Source organism: Mytilus galloprovincialis, chromosome 10 (genome assembly GCF_965363235.1).
Source record: "Mytilus galloprovincialis chromosome 10, xbMytGall1.hap1.1, whole genome shotgun sequence".
In the NCBI taxonomy this organism is placed as follows: Eukaryota; Metazoa; Mollusca; class Bivalvia; order Mytilida; family Mytilidae; genus Mytilus; species Mytilus galloprovincialis.
In genome coordinates, this window is record NC_134847.1 from 82400985 (window position 1) to 82416872 (window position 15888).

The 15888-nt window shown below is 32.0% G+C and overlaps 1 protein-coding gene across 9 annotated transcripts in view; it reads left to right on the forward strand.

The window, feature by feature from the left end:
- Window positions 1-15888, forward strand: part of LOC143048580 (synaptotagmin-7-like) — a 166902-nt gene that overhangs the window by 115981 nt on the left and 35033 nt on the right. For 6 of the 9 annotated variants that reach the window (XM_076222333.1, XM_076222334.1, XM_076222338.1 and 3 more), the window contains one exon: window positions 4729-4761. The exons of the other annotated variants lie outside the window; for them this stretch is intronic. In XM_076222333.1, the coding sequence (XP_076078448.1) occupies window positions 4729-4761 (33 nt within the window). The remainder of the gene's footprint in view (window positions 1-4728; window positions 4762-15888) is intronic. 9 annotated transcript variants of the gene reach the window in all.

The following is a 15888-nucleotide window of genomic DNA, read 5'->3' on the forward strand; positions in this document are numbered from 1 at the left end:
AATGTGTCATAATGTATGCATCCTAGGTCTAAGATCAGTCTGTCGGTCTGTCCATCCGTTCGTTGTTCTTAACAAATTGTGTCCGCTCTACCTCTCGAGAACCATTAATATTTCATACTTTATACTTGGTGGGTCATAATATATTGAAGGCATAATTCTAAAAATATGTGACAAATATCAATTGGGCAGCACCTTTAAACATATTGTTCAAACATCAATCCATATATCCAGAAGTCACCTTAGAGTAGTAAACAATGAGTTCACATCATGCAGTCATATCACTATTATACTATGAAAGTAAGATGAGAATATTTATCAGTTTTAACTTAAAATCTTAGATCAAAATCACACATGAGACTATGTAATAACTTCAAATAATGCTTCATATCAGATTATCCATACAACTTATTTACCCCACGTTATTGACAGCGGGGCCCACAGAGATGGCTCCCATCTCAATGATATCTAGTTTCTACTGTATCATGCTTCCATTTTACTTTTCATTTTTCAACTGATCAAGTTTAGAAAGTAGAAAGCCTTAGTGCTACAATATCAGTTTAACCACTACTAACTTATCTGCTGGTCTCATGACGCCCTGTCTAGATATGGTTGCCTTAAGTCTTATCTAATGATTAGTTTTCCTTTGGGAAATGAATGGTTTAGATATTAATGATGGATTGATGACTTCCTGCAGCAAATATTACATGCATATCATTGATTAATTGTTGCTTTTAAATCCAGTGAAGATGCATATCATTCAGCCAAGATAATATTTAAAATCAAATCAAATCAAATAATTTTATTGGTGTAAATTCCTATACAGAAATGATACCAGCTGACATTTACAAAATACAAATACAAATACAAAAATAAACAAACAAACAAACAAACAAACAAAACACGAAACATATTTTCTTAATGTTAAGAGATACATATTTTATATTTACGGAGGTGATATTCATACAATATTATTTATTCAAGCTATTACAATCAGCTTTAATACTATAAAAGCTCTTAACAACATTATGTTTGCTTTAAATGAATGTTCAAATCATACATATCGCTTATTCCAGCTACACATACAGTTCTTATGTCCCTATCATTCTGCCAATACCGTTAAGAAATATTACAAATGTTAATTCTTTCAAATACAAAATAACAGATCATTTATTGAAATCAACCTAGCTATATCAATATATTAAAAACTGATCTTGTCATCATGTTTATTTTTTTTCATCACATTTTATCAAGTTGTATTAAACATTATTATCATACTTGACTTTTTATACTAATAAAATTGAGAAAGGAAATGGTGAATATGTCAAAGCGACAACCACCCGACCATAGAGCAAACAACAGCCGAAGGCAACCAATGGGTCTTCAATGTAGCGAGAATTCCCGCACCCGTAGGTGTCCTTCAGCTGGCCCCTAAAATATGCATAATAGTACAGTGATAATGGACGTCATACTAAACTCCGAATTATACACAAGAAACTAAAATTTAAAATCATACAAGACTAACAAAGGCCAGAGGCTCCTGACTTGGGACAGGCGCAAAATTGCAGCGGGGTTAAACATGTTTATGAGATCTCAACCCTCCCCCTATACCTCTAGCCAATGTAGAAAAGTAAAAGAATAACAATACGCACATTAAAATTCAGTTCAAGAGAAGTCCGAGTCTGATGTCAAAAGATGTAACAAAAGAAAATAAATAAAATGACAATAATACATAAATAACAACAGACTACTAGCAGTTAACTGACATGCCAGCTCCAGACCTCAATTAAACTGATTGAAAGATTATGTCTTCATCATATGAATATCAGGTACAATCCCTCCCGTTAGGGGTTTAGTATCATACTATCATAAAATATAATGTATGCAATGTATATGTTTGCATTTTGTTTGATTTCTCACGATGAGGGCCTCAGGGAAGATTAGTTATATAGCTAACTGTGTAACCCTCTTAAAATAAAGTATTGTTGTTGTTGTTGTTGTTGTTGTTGTTGTTGTTGTTGTTATCATTACTTTTCAAAATGAAACTAAACTTAACTTGTTCACACATATTAACAAAAGATGGAACTATATCACTTAAATTACAAAAGAGTACATTTCTATTAAGTTCTATCGCTTTACATTGAATGAGGAAATGGAACTCATCTTCAATTCCATCCTTGCAAATTGGACAAATTCTCTGTTCTGAAGGTGTTCTAGTATATCTACCAACTTCTATTAGTAATTTACTATTACTAATTCTGATTTTTACCATTTTAGAAATAACACTTTTGTTAAGGTCCAGTAGAAGATATTTTTCTAATTCAAAATTATTTTTAAATTTGTGATATGTTCTTAGTTTATTACCATGACTATTACCATTGTTAGAGTCACAAAAAGGTCAGCTTGTAAATGAATGTTGAAGGAATTAATGTGTTAGACAGATTTTTTTTATTATCTGTAAAATTTTATTTTACAATTTCTTGAAGAGAGGGTTGTCACTTTGTAGAAGTTAAAATTATATTGTAGCCAGCTCTAACTAATCATTTTGTTGGAGGTACACTGAATCAGCTTTAAATGTCTTGATTGTGTGTTGTTGTTTATACACTCTAGACTGATTCATATGTACTTGGATTCGACACATCTCATTTAATTCATAACCCCTTTTGGTGCAAGTTGTTGTGGTAGATTATGCTTGAGTGTTTGTTGTATCGTTGGCTTGGGCATCATCCAACAACTTGAATTAGTATGTTTTACTTTGCTACCAATGAAAGTTTGTAGCATTTAGAATAATGCTAAACTGACATCAGAGTCAGAATAATGTTAATTAAGCCAGGTATTATTGTCTGTCTTCCTGCAGATCATGTTACCAAAATAAAATCCAGCTTGCATGTTGGTATAGTAACAAAACATTATATACTCATATCATTTATCACAACATCCTGAATGTCCTTAACAATTTGTTTGAAGCCATCCCACAATATATTTCAAACAAATAAAATTTCGATTAGCAAGATTTTTTTGGATAATGCCCTTAAACGATTTCAGATATTTTTCTGCAAAATAAACAAAAAAATGTCCACCCCCTCATGTTATTTTTCTAATATATAATGACAATCTGTTGATATAGATTTTTTAGTGACCTTTACACTGGTATGACATTACTAAACATTGATATCTCCATTATAATACTGATTTAATCATAAGCATCCTTGGCCTCAGAAAAGATATTTAAATATTTTGTAAGACTCAAATATAGAATTTGAATATTAACATTTTTTTATTCAGCAATTTTAATACATAAGTTGTAACAGAGAGCATTTTACATTGTTATTATAGCATCTGTTACCCAATTGTACATAGATTTCTAAGGCCATTCAGTGACTATTGAATTGTTATATAGATTAATATCTACATTTTTCTACATATGTAAGAAGTAATCATTTTATTACCAGTTGGAGATCCTATAGACTTGTATCCGTCAACCTACTTATGTTTAGCCCTCAGATATATATTTTTGTACTAAATAGTAATCTGTCATCCTTTACAAATGGAGTCAATATACATGTACTGTTGCTAATTGATAGAGTAAAAAAAGAAAAAAAGCAGGTGGCTTTGAAGTATAAAGGACTGTAAGTGCAATGCTGCAACAGTTGGTTATCTTATACAATCAATAGTATTTATGAATAAGTAATCACCATTGCCCATTGATTTTCACTATTTCATTTTTCCTTGAAAACCTGACATGGCTAATTGAGATGCTCCATGGTTATAGTCCACTACTCAGCTTGTCAAGTCCTTGAAATCACTTATGAAGACATGCAGGTAACATATCAATGTCATTTCTTAAACTGCCTGCCCATTAAAGACCAGGATGTGAGTAATTATGTTCTTAGGTGGTCAGCTTTAATATTCAGCAGTTATATATTAAACTGCTATTGGAATCTAGCATTTTTTTGAAACATTTATTTACTTCACTGATGATATTGTGGTAAATTTTATCTACAATGAATGTGTTTCCGCTCGCATTTTTTATTTTTTTAAAATTGATATAATTAGTCAAAGCACTACAGTTTGTTATTATTGAGAAGTTGTATCTCATATTTGTCCAATGTTTCCTCTTTCAGTTTTGTACTTTAATACCTAGTATATATATAGAATCTGTCCATTAATGATGTATAAATCTTGTCATCCAGTACCAGACACTAACTCATTGTAGTGATGGGTGATAGATGTTAATGAGGTGATGTAACAGATAATGGGATGATGAATAGTTATACAAGTCAAATCTATTGTTATACAAGTCTTATCTATTGTTATCTGGTAGTACCTAATTGTATTACTCTCAGTCTCTCGTTATGGTCAGTATCAGAAAATTAACCTTGTATGGAGTGCAAAGTCCAGTTCTGTTTGTCAGCCTGTGTAAAAGTATTAACATACCTGTATTTAGCCTAGTACTGGTTACCTTTATATAGTAGTACACATGCTCATAAACTAAGTGATTCTTCAAGATCGCTGGAGTCATCTGGTAACTTAGGATAATAACTGGAATATATTTATCTGAAAAATTTCTCCTAAATATCCATATAAATCCATAGATTCCATGTAAAATCTCTATAGATATTAAGATTATCACTACGATAACACATTGGAGAATCAAGCCAGCTTCCATGGGTAAACTGGCACTACACATTAGAGGTCTTTAATAGTTAATTTGTTTGTATTGTATTACAGAGAGACTCTAGACTTATCCAATTACAAGATGAGGTATATTTTGCACACTTTATATATATTATATACCAGATTATATGATTATAATCACATAGTTTGAAGTTGATAAGTTCCATGTATTCTGCACCATTTAAAAACCATACTGTACATCCCTTTAATGTTCCACAATGCCTTGTAACTAAGTGTAATGCGGTTTTAACAAATAAAGTAGAGGGATTCTACCAAATAAAGAAGAGGGATTTGACCAAATATAGTAGAGGGATTTCACCAAATAAAGTACAGGAATTTACCAAATATAGTACAGGGGTTTGACACAATATAGTAGAGGAATTTGACCAAATAAAGTACAGGCATTTGACACAATATAGTAGAGGAATTTGACCAAATAAAGTAGAGGGATTTGACCAAATAAAGTACAGGCATTTGACACAATATAGTAGTGGAATTTGACCAAATAAAGTAGAGGGATTTAACCAAATAAAGTAGAGGGATTTGACCAAATAAAGTAGAGGGATTTGACCAAATAAAGTAGAGGGATTTGACCAAATTAACATTTGGGTATCAGAACAATAAAGTACAGGGATCTCAGACAAAATGAAAATGAGTGATTATGGCTAAGCAGATAAAAAAGGGGGATTGAAAAAAAAATTATTAGGAACTAACTTTGGTTGGTTAAACTTGGTTTTGATATTGTATGGCTATCAGACACTATCAAAGTGTTTTTAATTTTTTGCTTATATTTACCATCCTGGTATTTAAATGCTGGTCAGAAGTTTTGGTCTTTTGAATACTTAGATTGTTCCAACTTTAATTTGAAGGCGACATGACAATGTTACATGGCTTTTATAAATATTAATAGTGTGCACTTTTTTAGTTTTTTTCCCATTTTAAGGGATTCACATGTATATCAAAATCCATATATTTGATCACTTCAGCTTTTTAGTTTAAAAACAAGAAAGTTTACTGGCACGCTTATATTTCTTTCTTTTGTCACTTTTTTTATATTTGAAATATCACCAAATATATGCAAAAATTTATCATAATTATGCCTACTTGAACATTTTCTTATAAGAACATCTGAACCAGTGACGACTCTACAACAGATTTTATCCATCGGATCACCAGAAGTGAATGTTATACATTGGGCTGAAAATACATTCTGTATATAAAATTTGTTTAAATATCAGGTCAACATTGTTAGATCTGTAAATTTGTTGAAGCTTCCCACAAATTTGTTTGTTCTTCCCTGGCTGGGATAAGACCTTAAACTACTGAGATATCGTGGCACCAAATCACGTTGCACTGGGCCCAACATGCTCAGACCACTCAACCACCTAGGTTCTACAATACTAAAGCTTTCGGTGGCCAGATGTTACCTTTCCTCGTCTAAGTAATATAACAGCTATACATAAGAACAATTGAAATAACAGTTGCAATTGGTCTTAAACAAAAGATCAGTATGAGTCACAAACACAACTAACATCAAAACAAAAGACAAAAAAAAATTGAAATAAGAGTAATGGCAGTTACTGAAAGCTAGTTCAAAGCCAATTACAACTAATAAATAATTCATGTTCTGTCAGGATAAATTTATTTAAATCATTTGAATGTGATAGTCATTTGGAACTTTTAGTACACAGTACTAATTATAATCTATTTGTTGTAACAGTTAGAACTCATTTAGTCTGAGTTACAACATTATCATTAGAAAACACTCAAGGGTCTTTAAAGTGAACTAGAGTAAAAACCTAACATGCATGCATTAAGGGATTTGTCATGTTTTTTGAGTTCATTTGACCATGCTGATCCATATTTGACTCTCAGTATTTAGTATAGGTTGCACTTTGAAAAAACAACTGTTTCACAAACCACACCTCTTTTGGGGAGATACATGATATTCATAGATATATTGTTTTGTTTATGCACTGATTTCCAGATAAGATCTCATAATATTTCATCTCTGATAAAGACATAACTTGACAATTTCTCCAGTATTAATGAACATAAATAGTGGCCGCAAATTGAATGCTGAGGAAGATCGACCCAAAGTGAAGGGAGAGGTAGTAAAAAAATGTATTATAAGTATAAACTCTTACAAGTTCGATGCATTATGATACACAGCCCTAAATTTTGACCTTTGAAAAAAATAGTAGTGCATTTTAGCTTTCCATTCTAATATATAATTCTTCATGAAACTTCATAGTAAAAATGGTACGTTTTAAGATGTAAAAGAAGTTTTTATGGGAAATTGCATTTTCTATATTTACCAAAATGCAACCTCTATACTTGACTTTAAGTATTTAGTTTAAATTTGACTCCAGTTTAATCTCTATGGTGTGTACAAAGACAAGGAAACATTGCACATATTATACAAAGGATTAAGAACAGAACAGGAAACTCTTGTAATCCTAACAAACTGGATTACACATTCTTAGCAGTTATAATATTGTCATCAGAGCCATTAAGAATCACTTAAGTTGAACTCCAACCACGTTACATAAAAAGTGAATATGACTACAAATACATTATGGGTTATTTCTGTGTAAGTGCCAGCCATTATCACTCCTGAAATATAAAGTTATGATCCTTAAATGTCCAGTATCATGTGTTCCAGCTGTTAAAATACGGGAAAAACGATAAAATTGGATGATTTCTGAAAAGGCAATAACGGATATTGTTAGATAGAAATGTACTGTGAGTGATGGAGTAAGAAATGAGAATTTCCTTTATATCACCTTGAATCAATACTAACATTGTGGCTGTAATTACACAGTATTACCATGGTCATATTCCTCTTTATATCTCAAGGTCACCTTTATACAACACCGAGTAAACAGTCTTAATACAACATAAGATAACATGCCAGTGTCAGTCAATAAGTTTTGCAGTAAGAAATCAGTCTTTTATTGTGTTTTTTAACCATAATGTACTTATCCTTTTAAGTTTAACCCCAATCTTGGAGTCACAGTGGCTTTATTTCAGTCAGATACTTTGTAAATCTGATGAATTTAAAATTAAAACTTAAAAGGGATTATTTTTAAATATTAAATTGAAAGGTGTTTTATGTCCCTGCTGAAGCAATGGTTGGCATTTAGTGAACAGTGATTTACCCTTAACTCTCTGAATCTTTCCTTCACTCTTTCTGTCAGTCTTCCTGTCTATCCCATTTCTGTTTCTGCACTCTTTAAGTTAAGTTTGCTTCAATGCCAATTTGATTAAAGTCAAACACAATGCTGTGAACTAAAACTGCAAGACAGACTTCCAATTTTTTATCAGTGAGTCACTTACTGTTCGTGAGTTATGTCCCATTATAACTTGCAAAATGCAATTTTTTTCATTTCCACACTTGAAATTATCTTTGTCTCATCCAAACTTAATGAAACTCCTAATCAATGCTTAGAACCACAAAACACAGACAGAAATTGAATTTGGGTTGTTAGTCATATACTGATCTATTAAGTTATGCCCCTTTTCAACTTGGAGAATTGCAAAGCTTTAGCTGGACATTCATATCCTTAGACACATTTTTGTTTATAACAGTAACATGAAACTCCATGTTTTGTTATGTTCAGTGCAAAATATAGCATTATGTTTCCATATTTGCATAATTCATTAAATATCTAGACCAATTATGTTCTGCTATTTGACAATCAAAAATGATGAAAGATTTCAGATCTACCTTAAACTATTTATATATAGCTGATTTTCATTAACTTTATAGAAGATATAATTAGTAGATTTAATTCGCTTTTTTTCTGATCAGTTGTCATTGAGTGGAATAATAACACCACATAGTCTAATAATTCTGTTGGGAGTAGTGTATAGAATGTCATTAATAAATGTTCCTATTTTTTTAGTTGGACAAAAAATTAGTGGCAACACATTATGGTAATACTAGAAGCCATTGGTTTGTTCTATTTACGATTGGCTGTTTTTATGTCCCACCCCTAGGTGAAGAGAGCATTAAGTGTGACTGGTTGGCTCTAGTCAATTTGTCGTGTATGTCCCCAATATTGGTTTCCTTTCTCTAATTATACCCCCGCTTTGAAAAAAGGGGGGTATACTGTTTTACCTCTGTCTGTCAGTCCGTCAGTCCGTCCGTCAGTCAGTCCGTCCCATGAAACTTTCGTCACATTTTTCTCAGGAACTACACATCCACCCTTTCTGTAATCTGGTATCAACATTTATATATGTCAGCCATACCGTGTGATGCGTTTTCAGATTCATCATTCATCGACTTCCTGTTTACCGAACACTTGTATGATTTTACACATGATAGCCTTGCATATTTTTACACTATTAATATTATCCACTTGCGGCGGGGGTATCATCAGTGAGCAGTAGCTCGCAGTTTCACTTGTTAAATTTGCCTCAACCAAATTTGATAAATCTTAAACACAATGCTTTATATTACCATCAAACATAGATCAAGTTTGAAATGGGGTGGCATCATTCTTACTGTAAATGTCAGTTATGCCCCTTAATAAACATAAAAAATGCTGAATTTTTAGTTTCTGTTTTCTAACTTTATTTTGCCCAACCCAAACGTTATGAAAATATACACAATGCTTATTACCACAAAACACTGATCAAATTTGAAATTGTGCGAAATCAGTTTTTACGGTTCTTGACTGTTATTGATATAAGAAGATGTGGTATGAATGCCAATCAGACAACTCTCCATCTAAGTCACAATATAGAAAAGTAAACCATTATAGGTCAAAGTACAGTCTTCAACACAGAGCCTTGGCTCACAAGGAACAACAAGCTATAAAGGACCCCAAAATTACTAGTGTAAAACCAACAGTCTAATCTATATAAACATTGAGAAATGCGTATGAACCACATCAACAAAGGACACCTACTGAACATGTCACTTTATGTAAGAAGGGGCATCATATGTGTCCCTGATCAACACATTCTCCATTTATATAATTTAATTCTTCTATCTCCTTGTCAAAATTCTGTCAATGCTTGAAAACAATTTGTTCAGCCAAAGGTAACCCAACCCTTCACTCATTCAAACAAAATTGCAAAATGTTCTTGAATATACAAATGCTGAAAAATCCTTGCATATATCCTCTAATTTACAAAGGAATTATTTGTACCTTGCAAAGGTGAATCACATGTTTATTTATTTCATTGAAACTAATTTATATTTAACTAATGAGTTGTGGTATGATAGTTGTTGGTCTGCAATGGGACCACTATCAAACATATGTCAAAATGAAGCAAATTGAAGCTAATTCAATATAATCTCCCTACAGCAATTCTTAGTCAGTATCAAAGGACATGAAACATATTTACCAATTTCAAAGACAGTCATAAGCTCTTCCGAGTGTGTGTGAGTTATGATAACAGACAAATGTTTACTGATATAGAATATTTTTACTCTACACTGATAAAAATTGATCATTTCAATATGGCTCACGTTTTTACATTGTTAAAAAAAAAATCAAGAAGAAAATATTTTGCCCAGTTTTTCAATTAGTATTGTTTGAACAGTGTGGTAAAGTTGTATCTGAAATGATATTTACATACTGTTTGTTATATTGTTTGTCTGTGGAAAACATGTTCTTCCTGTCCTATTGTTGTCTGTCAGATAATTGGTCTTTGGATCTTTTTGAAGCCTGTTATACCTATCAGTATATTGATGTATAGTACAAAGATTCCTCAGGAATCAATGGGAAGTGTAATTTGATGGAATGAAATAGATGCAATGTTCAGGGAGATTTTATTTCTGTAACCAAACAATATGATGGTCCATTTAATGTAATTATTTCCTGTTTAACTGCTGCTGTAATATTTATTTCCTATAATTGATTTGATTTTCTTTACATTTGTGATAGGGTTCTCAATTCATTTTCTACTTTCTGAATACAGTCATTGCAGTCGCATGAAGCTAAGTTAGAAGCCGGTCTGACAATGCCAATTAAAGGTTGTATTTAGACGGCAACCTAACACAAGTTAATTATATAAATGGACAACTGAAATGTCGCACAAGTATTGGGTAGTACAACTTGGACTTTTGGTACATGAATGCCACAATAGACCATTTAATTGATCAAATATTATCTAGTTAATAAATAATGTATAAGATTAAAAGGAAGGGATTGTAGATCACAACACAATGATACAGCAACCCGAAAACAAATTGTAAAATCTAAAAAGGGAAATTTAACCCAGAACATACAAACTTAAAAAATCTGATGAGCTAGTAGGATAGAAATAAACTGCAAGCAAGTCAACATCAATACATCTGTAAATAGATATAAGAAGATGTGGTATGAGTGTCAATGAGACAACTCTCCATCCAAGTCCTATTTTAGGTTGATAAAAAGTGATGGAACACCTTCTGATGTAACTGTTTGAAAATTGAGTTGATATGAGAACCCAACAAACTTTATTTTCTATAAGTCTTATTGAGTGTACATGTACAAGTATACATGTCTTATTGAGTGTACATGTACAAGTATACATGTCTTATTGAGTGTACATGTACAAGTATACATGTCTAATTGAGTGTACATGTACAAGTATACATGTCTTATTGAGTGTACATGTACAAGTATACATGTCTTATTGAGTGTACATGTACAAGTATACATGTACTTGCAATAAAGATTGGTTTGTATCCAACGCACAGGGGCTGATGCAGCCATTTTCAAAAGGGGAGAGGGGTCCCAACGTAGGTTAAAGAGGGATTGCAACCGTTTGTCTTCATTCAAATGCATTGATTGTCCAAAATAAAGGGGGGTTACAACCTCTGTGGAACCCTCCCCTGGATCCGCCACTGACGGAGCTCAGATATAGTACACTCGAAATGGAAGTTGTGATTATATAAAAGACTTTAAAGTTGTGAATTCAACTGCATGCTTGCAATAAAACGTCTACCAAGAACATAATTTCTTAAACACCAACAAAAATTTAGATGTGAAATACCATAAATTAACTGAGTTAAATCATTTAGATTGTTGAACTTTATTGTGAATGAAATATATGCAAATTATAGGAATTCTAATAGATTATATTCCACATTTGTTTTTCAGTTTTGTTTGTCTATATTCCATATTGTTGTATTGACTCAACTATATGTCTGGCAGATAAGATGATTTATTAAGAAAATATTTGATGAAGTGGTAATTTGTCTGAACTTATCAAAACGTTTCATGTTAAAACTCACATAGAATGTTGTATTGAAATGGAACTCCAGAAATTTGACAACAGCATTGCATTAAAATGTAAAAAAAAGTCCTGTTTTGTCAGTTTGGGATAAAGTCTTCTTAAATTAATGTACAATTTCTCATTTCTTCTAATCACTTAAAAGTTTTTATATTGATTATAACCTTGTCCATTGAAAAACATGCATCAATACATTACAAGAGCAAAAAATTACAAATTGGCTCTGTGAAAAAGCTGATCTCTGAATAACTAATTAAACCTCATGCTCCTCTTTTGACAGAGATTCTGATTGTTAATTAAATTTTATAACAAATTAAGCTTAATCTATAGCATGAGTGATGAATTCTCTGACGTTTTTGTAAAAAATTGTTGAATTAAAATGAATGTTATTGATGGCTCATCATTAGAATCTTGTAAACCCCTTATTTTGACAAGATCAACTTTTGTATTGGCCCTCAATCAGAGAAATGATTTAGGGTTGAATCTTTTTTTCAAACAATCAAGTTATACACAATAATTGTAGTCACATCAAGGTAAGGAAAACAACAATTCTAACAAGCAATTCCTGGATAAGTATTATGCTTTTATATATGACAAGGAGCATATGGTAGTCACACCAAGGAAATATCTAATAACAAACATTTTGCAGTAAAGGCAGGGTTTATTTTTGTGTTAAACAACCCTGCTTGCCAAATGGATGCAATGAAGATTGCCCCAAAATAGCTATGTTTAAAATTTGATTTGACTATAATTAATATATAAGTTTTAGTTCTGTCAAATGTTTTTTTTTTGTCTTAGAAATTTTTGTCTAGGTAATAATTCAAGATTTGGATATCTTTGAATGACAAGCATTGGACATTCTTCATGAAATATACATGATACTTTCATATATACTATCTCAGCAAGTCTTCATTGTATCTTTTTCCTGCAATATCATTCATTCTTCATTCCATCCCTCAATCACGATATCTTTTTCTACAATATCATTAGTTCTACATGTCATTAATAAGACAACATTACTTCCTGTTCATAATAGTGGATTAAAATCTGTAAGAGGATAATTAAATAAAAAACTTTGAGTTTCAATCAATAGCAGAGTGATTGTCTTTAAAAGACTTAAGTTGAGTAATCTCAAATTACTTGACATTTTACAAATAAATCTTGTTTCCTGGTGGAGATTGATAAACCAATAGTTAATACAGGTTTTTCTCCTTATTGAAAACTCTGTAATTCATAAAATGGCATGTTGTGAAATACTGCTTTAAGTTATACTATATTTGGTGATATTTGTTGCATTTCTTATGATAATAAATTCATAATTATTTTGCCCGCCAACGATTGTAATATATATGTCATGGCATTATGTGTTGCTGCTTGGGTTATATAGTTATCGATATGTCATGGTAATATGTTCCTGCTTGGGTAATATCAAAATGCCTTGGCAATGAGTTGCTGCTTGAGTATCATCAAATCAATATCTCATGGTCATTTGTTGCTGTATGTTATTATTAATTTGTCATGGCAATGTGTTGCTGATTTGTTAGCCATATGTCATGGTAATGTCTTGCTGCTGGGGTATTATTAGTTTGTCATGGCAATGTGTTGCTGCTTGGGTAGCCATATGTCATGGTTATGTGTTGCTGCTTGGGTATTATTAGTTAGCTGTCATGGCAATGTGTTGCTGCTTGGGTAGCCATATGTCATGGTTATGTGTTGCTGCTTGGGTATCCATATGTCATGGTTATGTGTTGCTGCTTGGGTAGCCATATGTCATGGTTATGTGTTGCTGCTTGGGTATTATTAGCTAGCTGTCATGGCCATTGGTTGTTGCTTGGGTAGCCATATGTCATGGTAATATGTTGCTGCTTGCAATTGGTTATCAATATGTCATGGCAATTTATTGCTGCTGAGTTATTATCAATATATCATGACAAAGTGTTTCTGCTTGGTTAGTATCAATATGTCATGGTAAAGTGTTGCTGCTTGGTTAGTATCAATATATCATGACAAAGTGTTGCTGCTGGGTTAGTATCAATATGTCATGACAAAGTGTTGCTGCTTGGTTAGTATCAATATGTCATGGTAAAGTGTTGCTGCTTGGTTATTATCAATATGTCAGGGTAAAGTGTTGCTGCTTGGTTATTATCAATATGTCAGGGTAAAGTGTTATTGGTTGGTTATTATCAATATGTCAGGGTAAAGTGTTACTGGTTGGTTATTATCAATATGTCATGGTAAAGTGTTATTGGTTGGTTATTATCAATATGTCAGGGTAAAGTGTTGCTGCTTGGTTATTATCAATATGTCAGGGTAAAGTGTTATTGGTTGGTTATTATCAATATGTCAGGGTAAAGTGTTACTGGTTGGTTATTATCAATATGTCATGGTAAAGTGTTGCTGCTTGGTTAGTATCAATATGTCATGGTAAAGTGTTGCTGTTTGGTTAGTATCAATATATCATGGTAAAGTGTTGCTGCTTGATTACTTTCAATTTGTTTTGATCTAATCAGTAATTACTCAATGTTGGATTATTATGTCCATCAAAGGCACTTATTTTCTTTTCAAAATATGCAAACTGAAGCCATAAAATTTTTAAAGAGATCTCAAATGCTAAATTGTAAGTTATGTTGATAATAAGTCACTACAACACTTTTATTTCAGTAATTTCAGTTTTTCAGCCATCAAAGCCTTGAAAAGATATGATACTTTGTTGCATGAAGCCCTCATATTTACCTGAGATCTGTTACAGTAAATGCAACAAACTCATCTGGAATATCTTTAAAGTTGCTTTGAAGATGAAATTAATGTGTTTAAGAAGTAGGTTTAACTATTTCTGATAATTTTTATCACCATTTCACCTATATGATCTCCACAAACTACCAATGATTGATTGTCACTACATAGAAACCTATTACTACTTGAGTTGTAATGATGGAACAAGTAGATAAGGAGGAAGACTAGGATTCCTCAGTGATTATCTCATTCTTTAAATGTTCCATGCATGATATAATTTGATTTTTTGCTCCATTGTATTATATGGAGTGGTTAACTTCAATGGCAACATCAATTAATTTGAGGAGATAATTAAGTAAACATTAGACGTCAATTATGTAACATTATTATGTCTAGGTCTGTATCTGTAGGGACCAAAAACAAACAAAACTTTCAAACAAGGAAATTAAAGTACATTCTAGGCATTTCTCTGTGGTAGCTTTATTCAGATGAAGCACGTTTTGTGTTTGCCTCAGAGTTCCCAAAACAAAAATATCTATAGAGCTATAAGTTTTATCAGATTCTTCAATATTGTCAAATAAATCAAATACTCTAAGGACACTCAATACAAATTAATAGCTCATTTTGTGACATCTTACAGACACTTTTATTGTGTGATTCAGGATGAGATTTAATGAAAATTATGTTTTTCAGATGGCAGGATGGAAAATCTAAACCATCGTTGGGAAAAATCTTGTATTTTGAAATATTAGAAGCAGGAAGGATACATAACCTAGAGACTGCTAAAATAGTATTTTCAAACTTCTTTATCATGCAAATATGATGACATATTTTTAAGACATTTAAACAGCATCCTTAAAACAAATCTGTAGAGTCAATTATTGCATGTTTTATTTGTACACATTTCCATGGTAAAATGGCCATTAATTGCAGGGGAAATCGCACCACATTGCATACATTTTCAATCCATTCAAAGTACATGCCAGTATGCAATTTATATAATGGACTGATACCTGCATCATCATTATTGATATTGATGCTGTAAATCTCTGCTGCAGGTATCATTCCAGACTTTTAATTAGTTCTTAATTTATCTTTGACTTAATTTGCTGGTGGAATTGATTGCTGCTGCCTATAGACTATAACTATTGTACCTTGGTTTGGTTTCATTAGGGCCCCGCCAAAGGCGGGTCGCCCTATAGTGATCAGTCTGTCCGTCCGTCCGTCCGTAACACTTTGTAATAACTT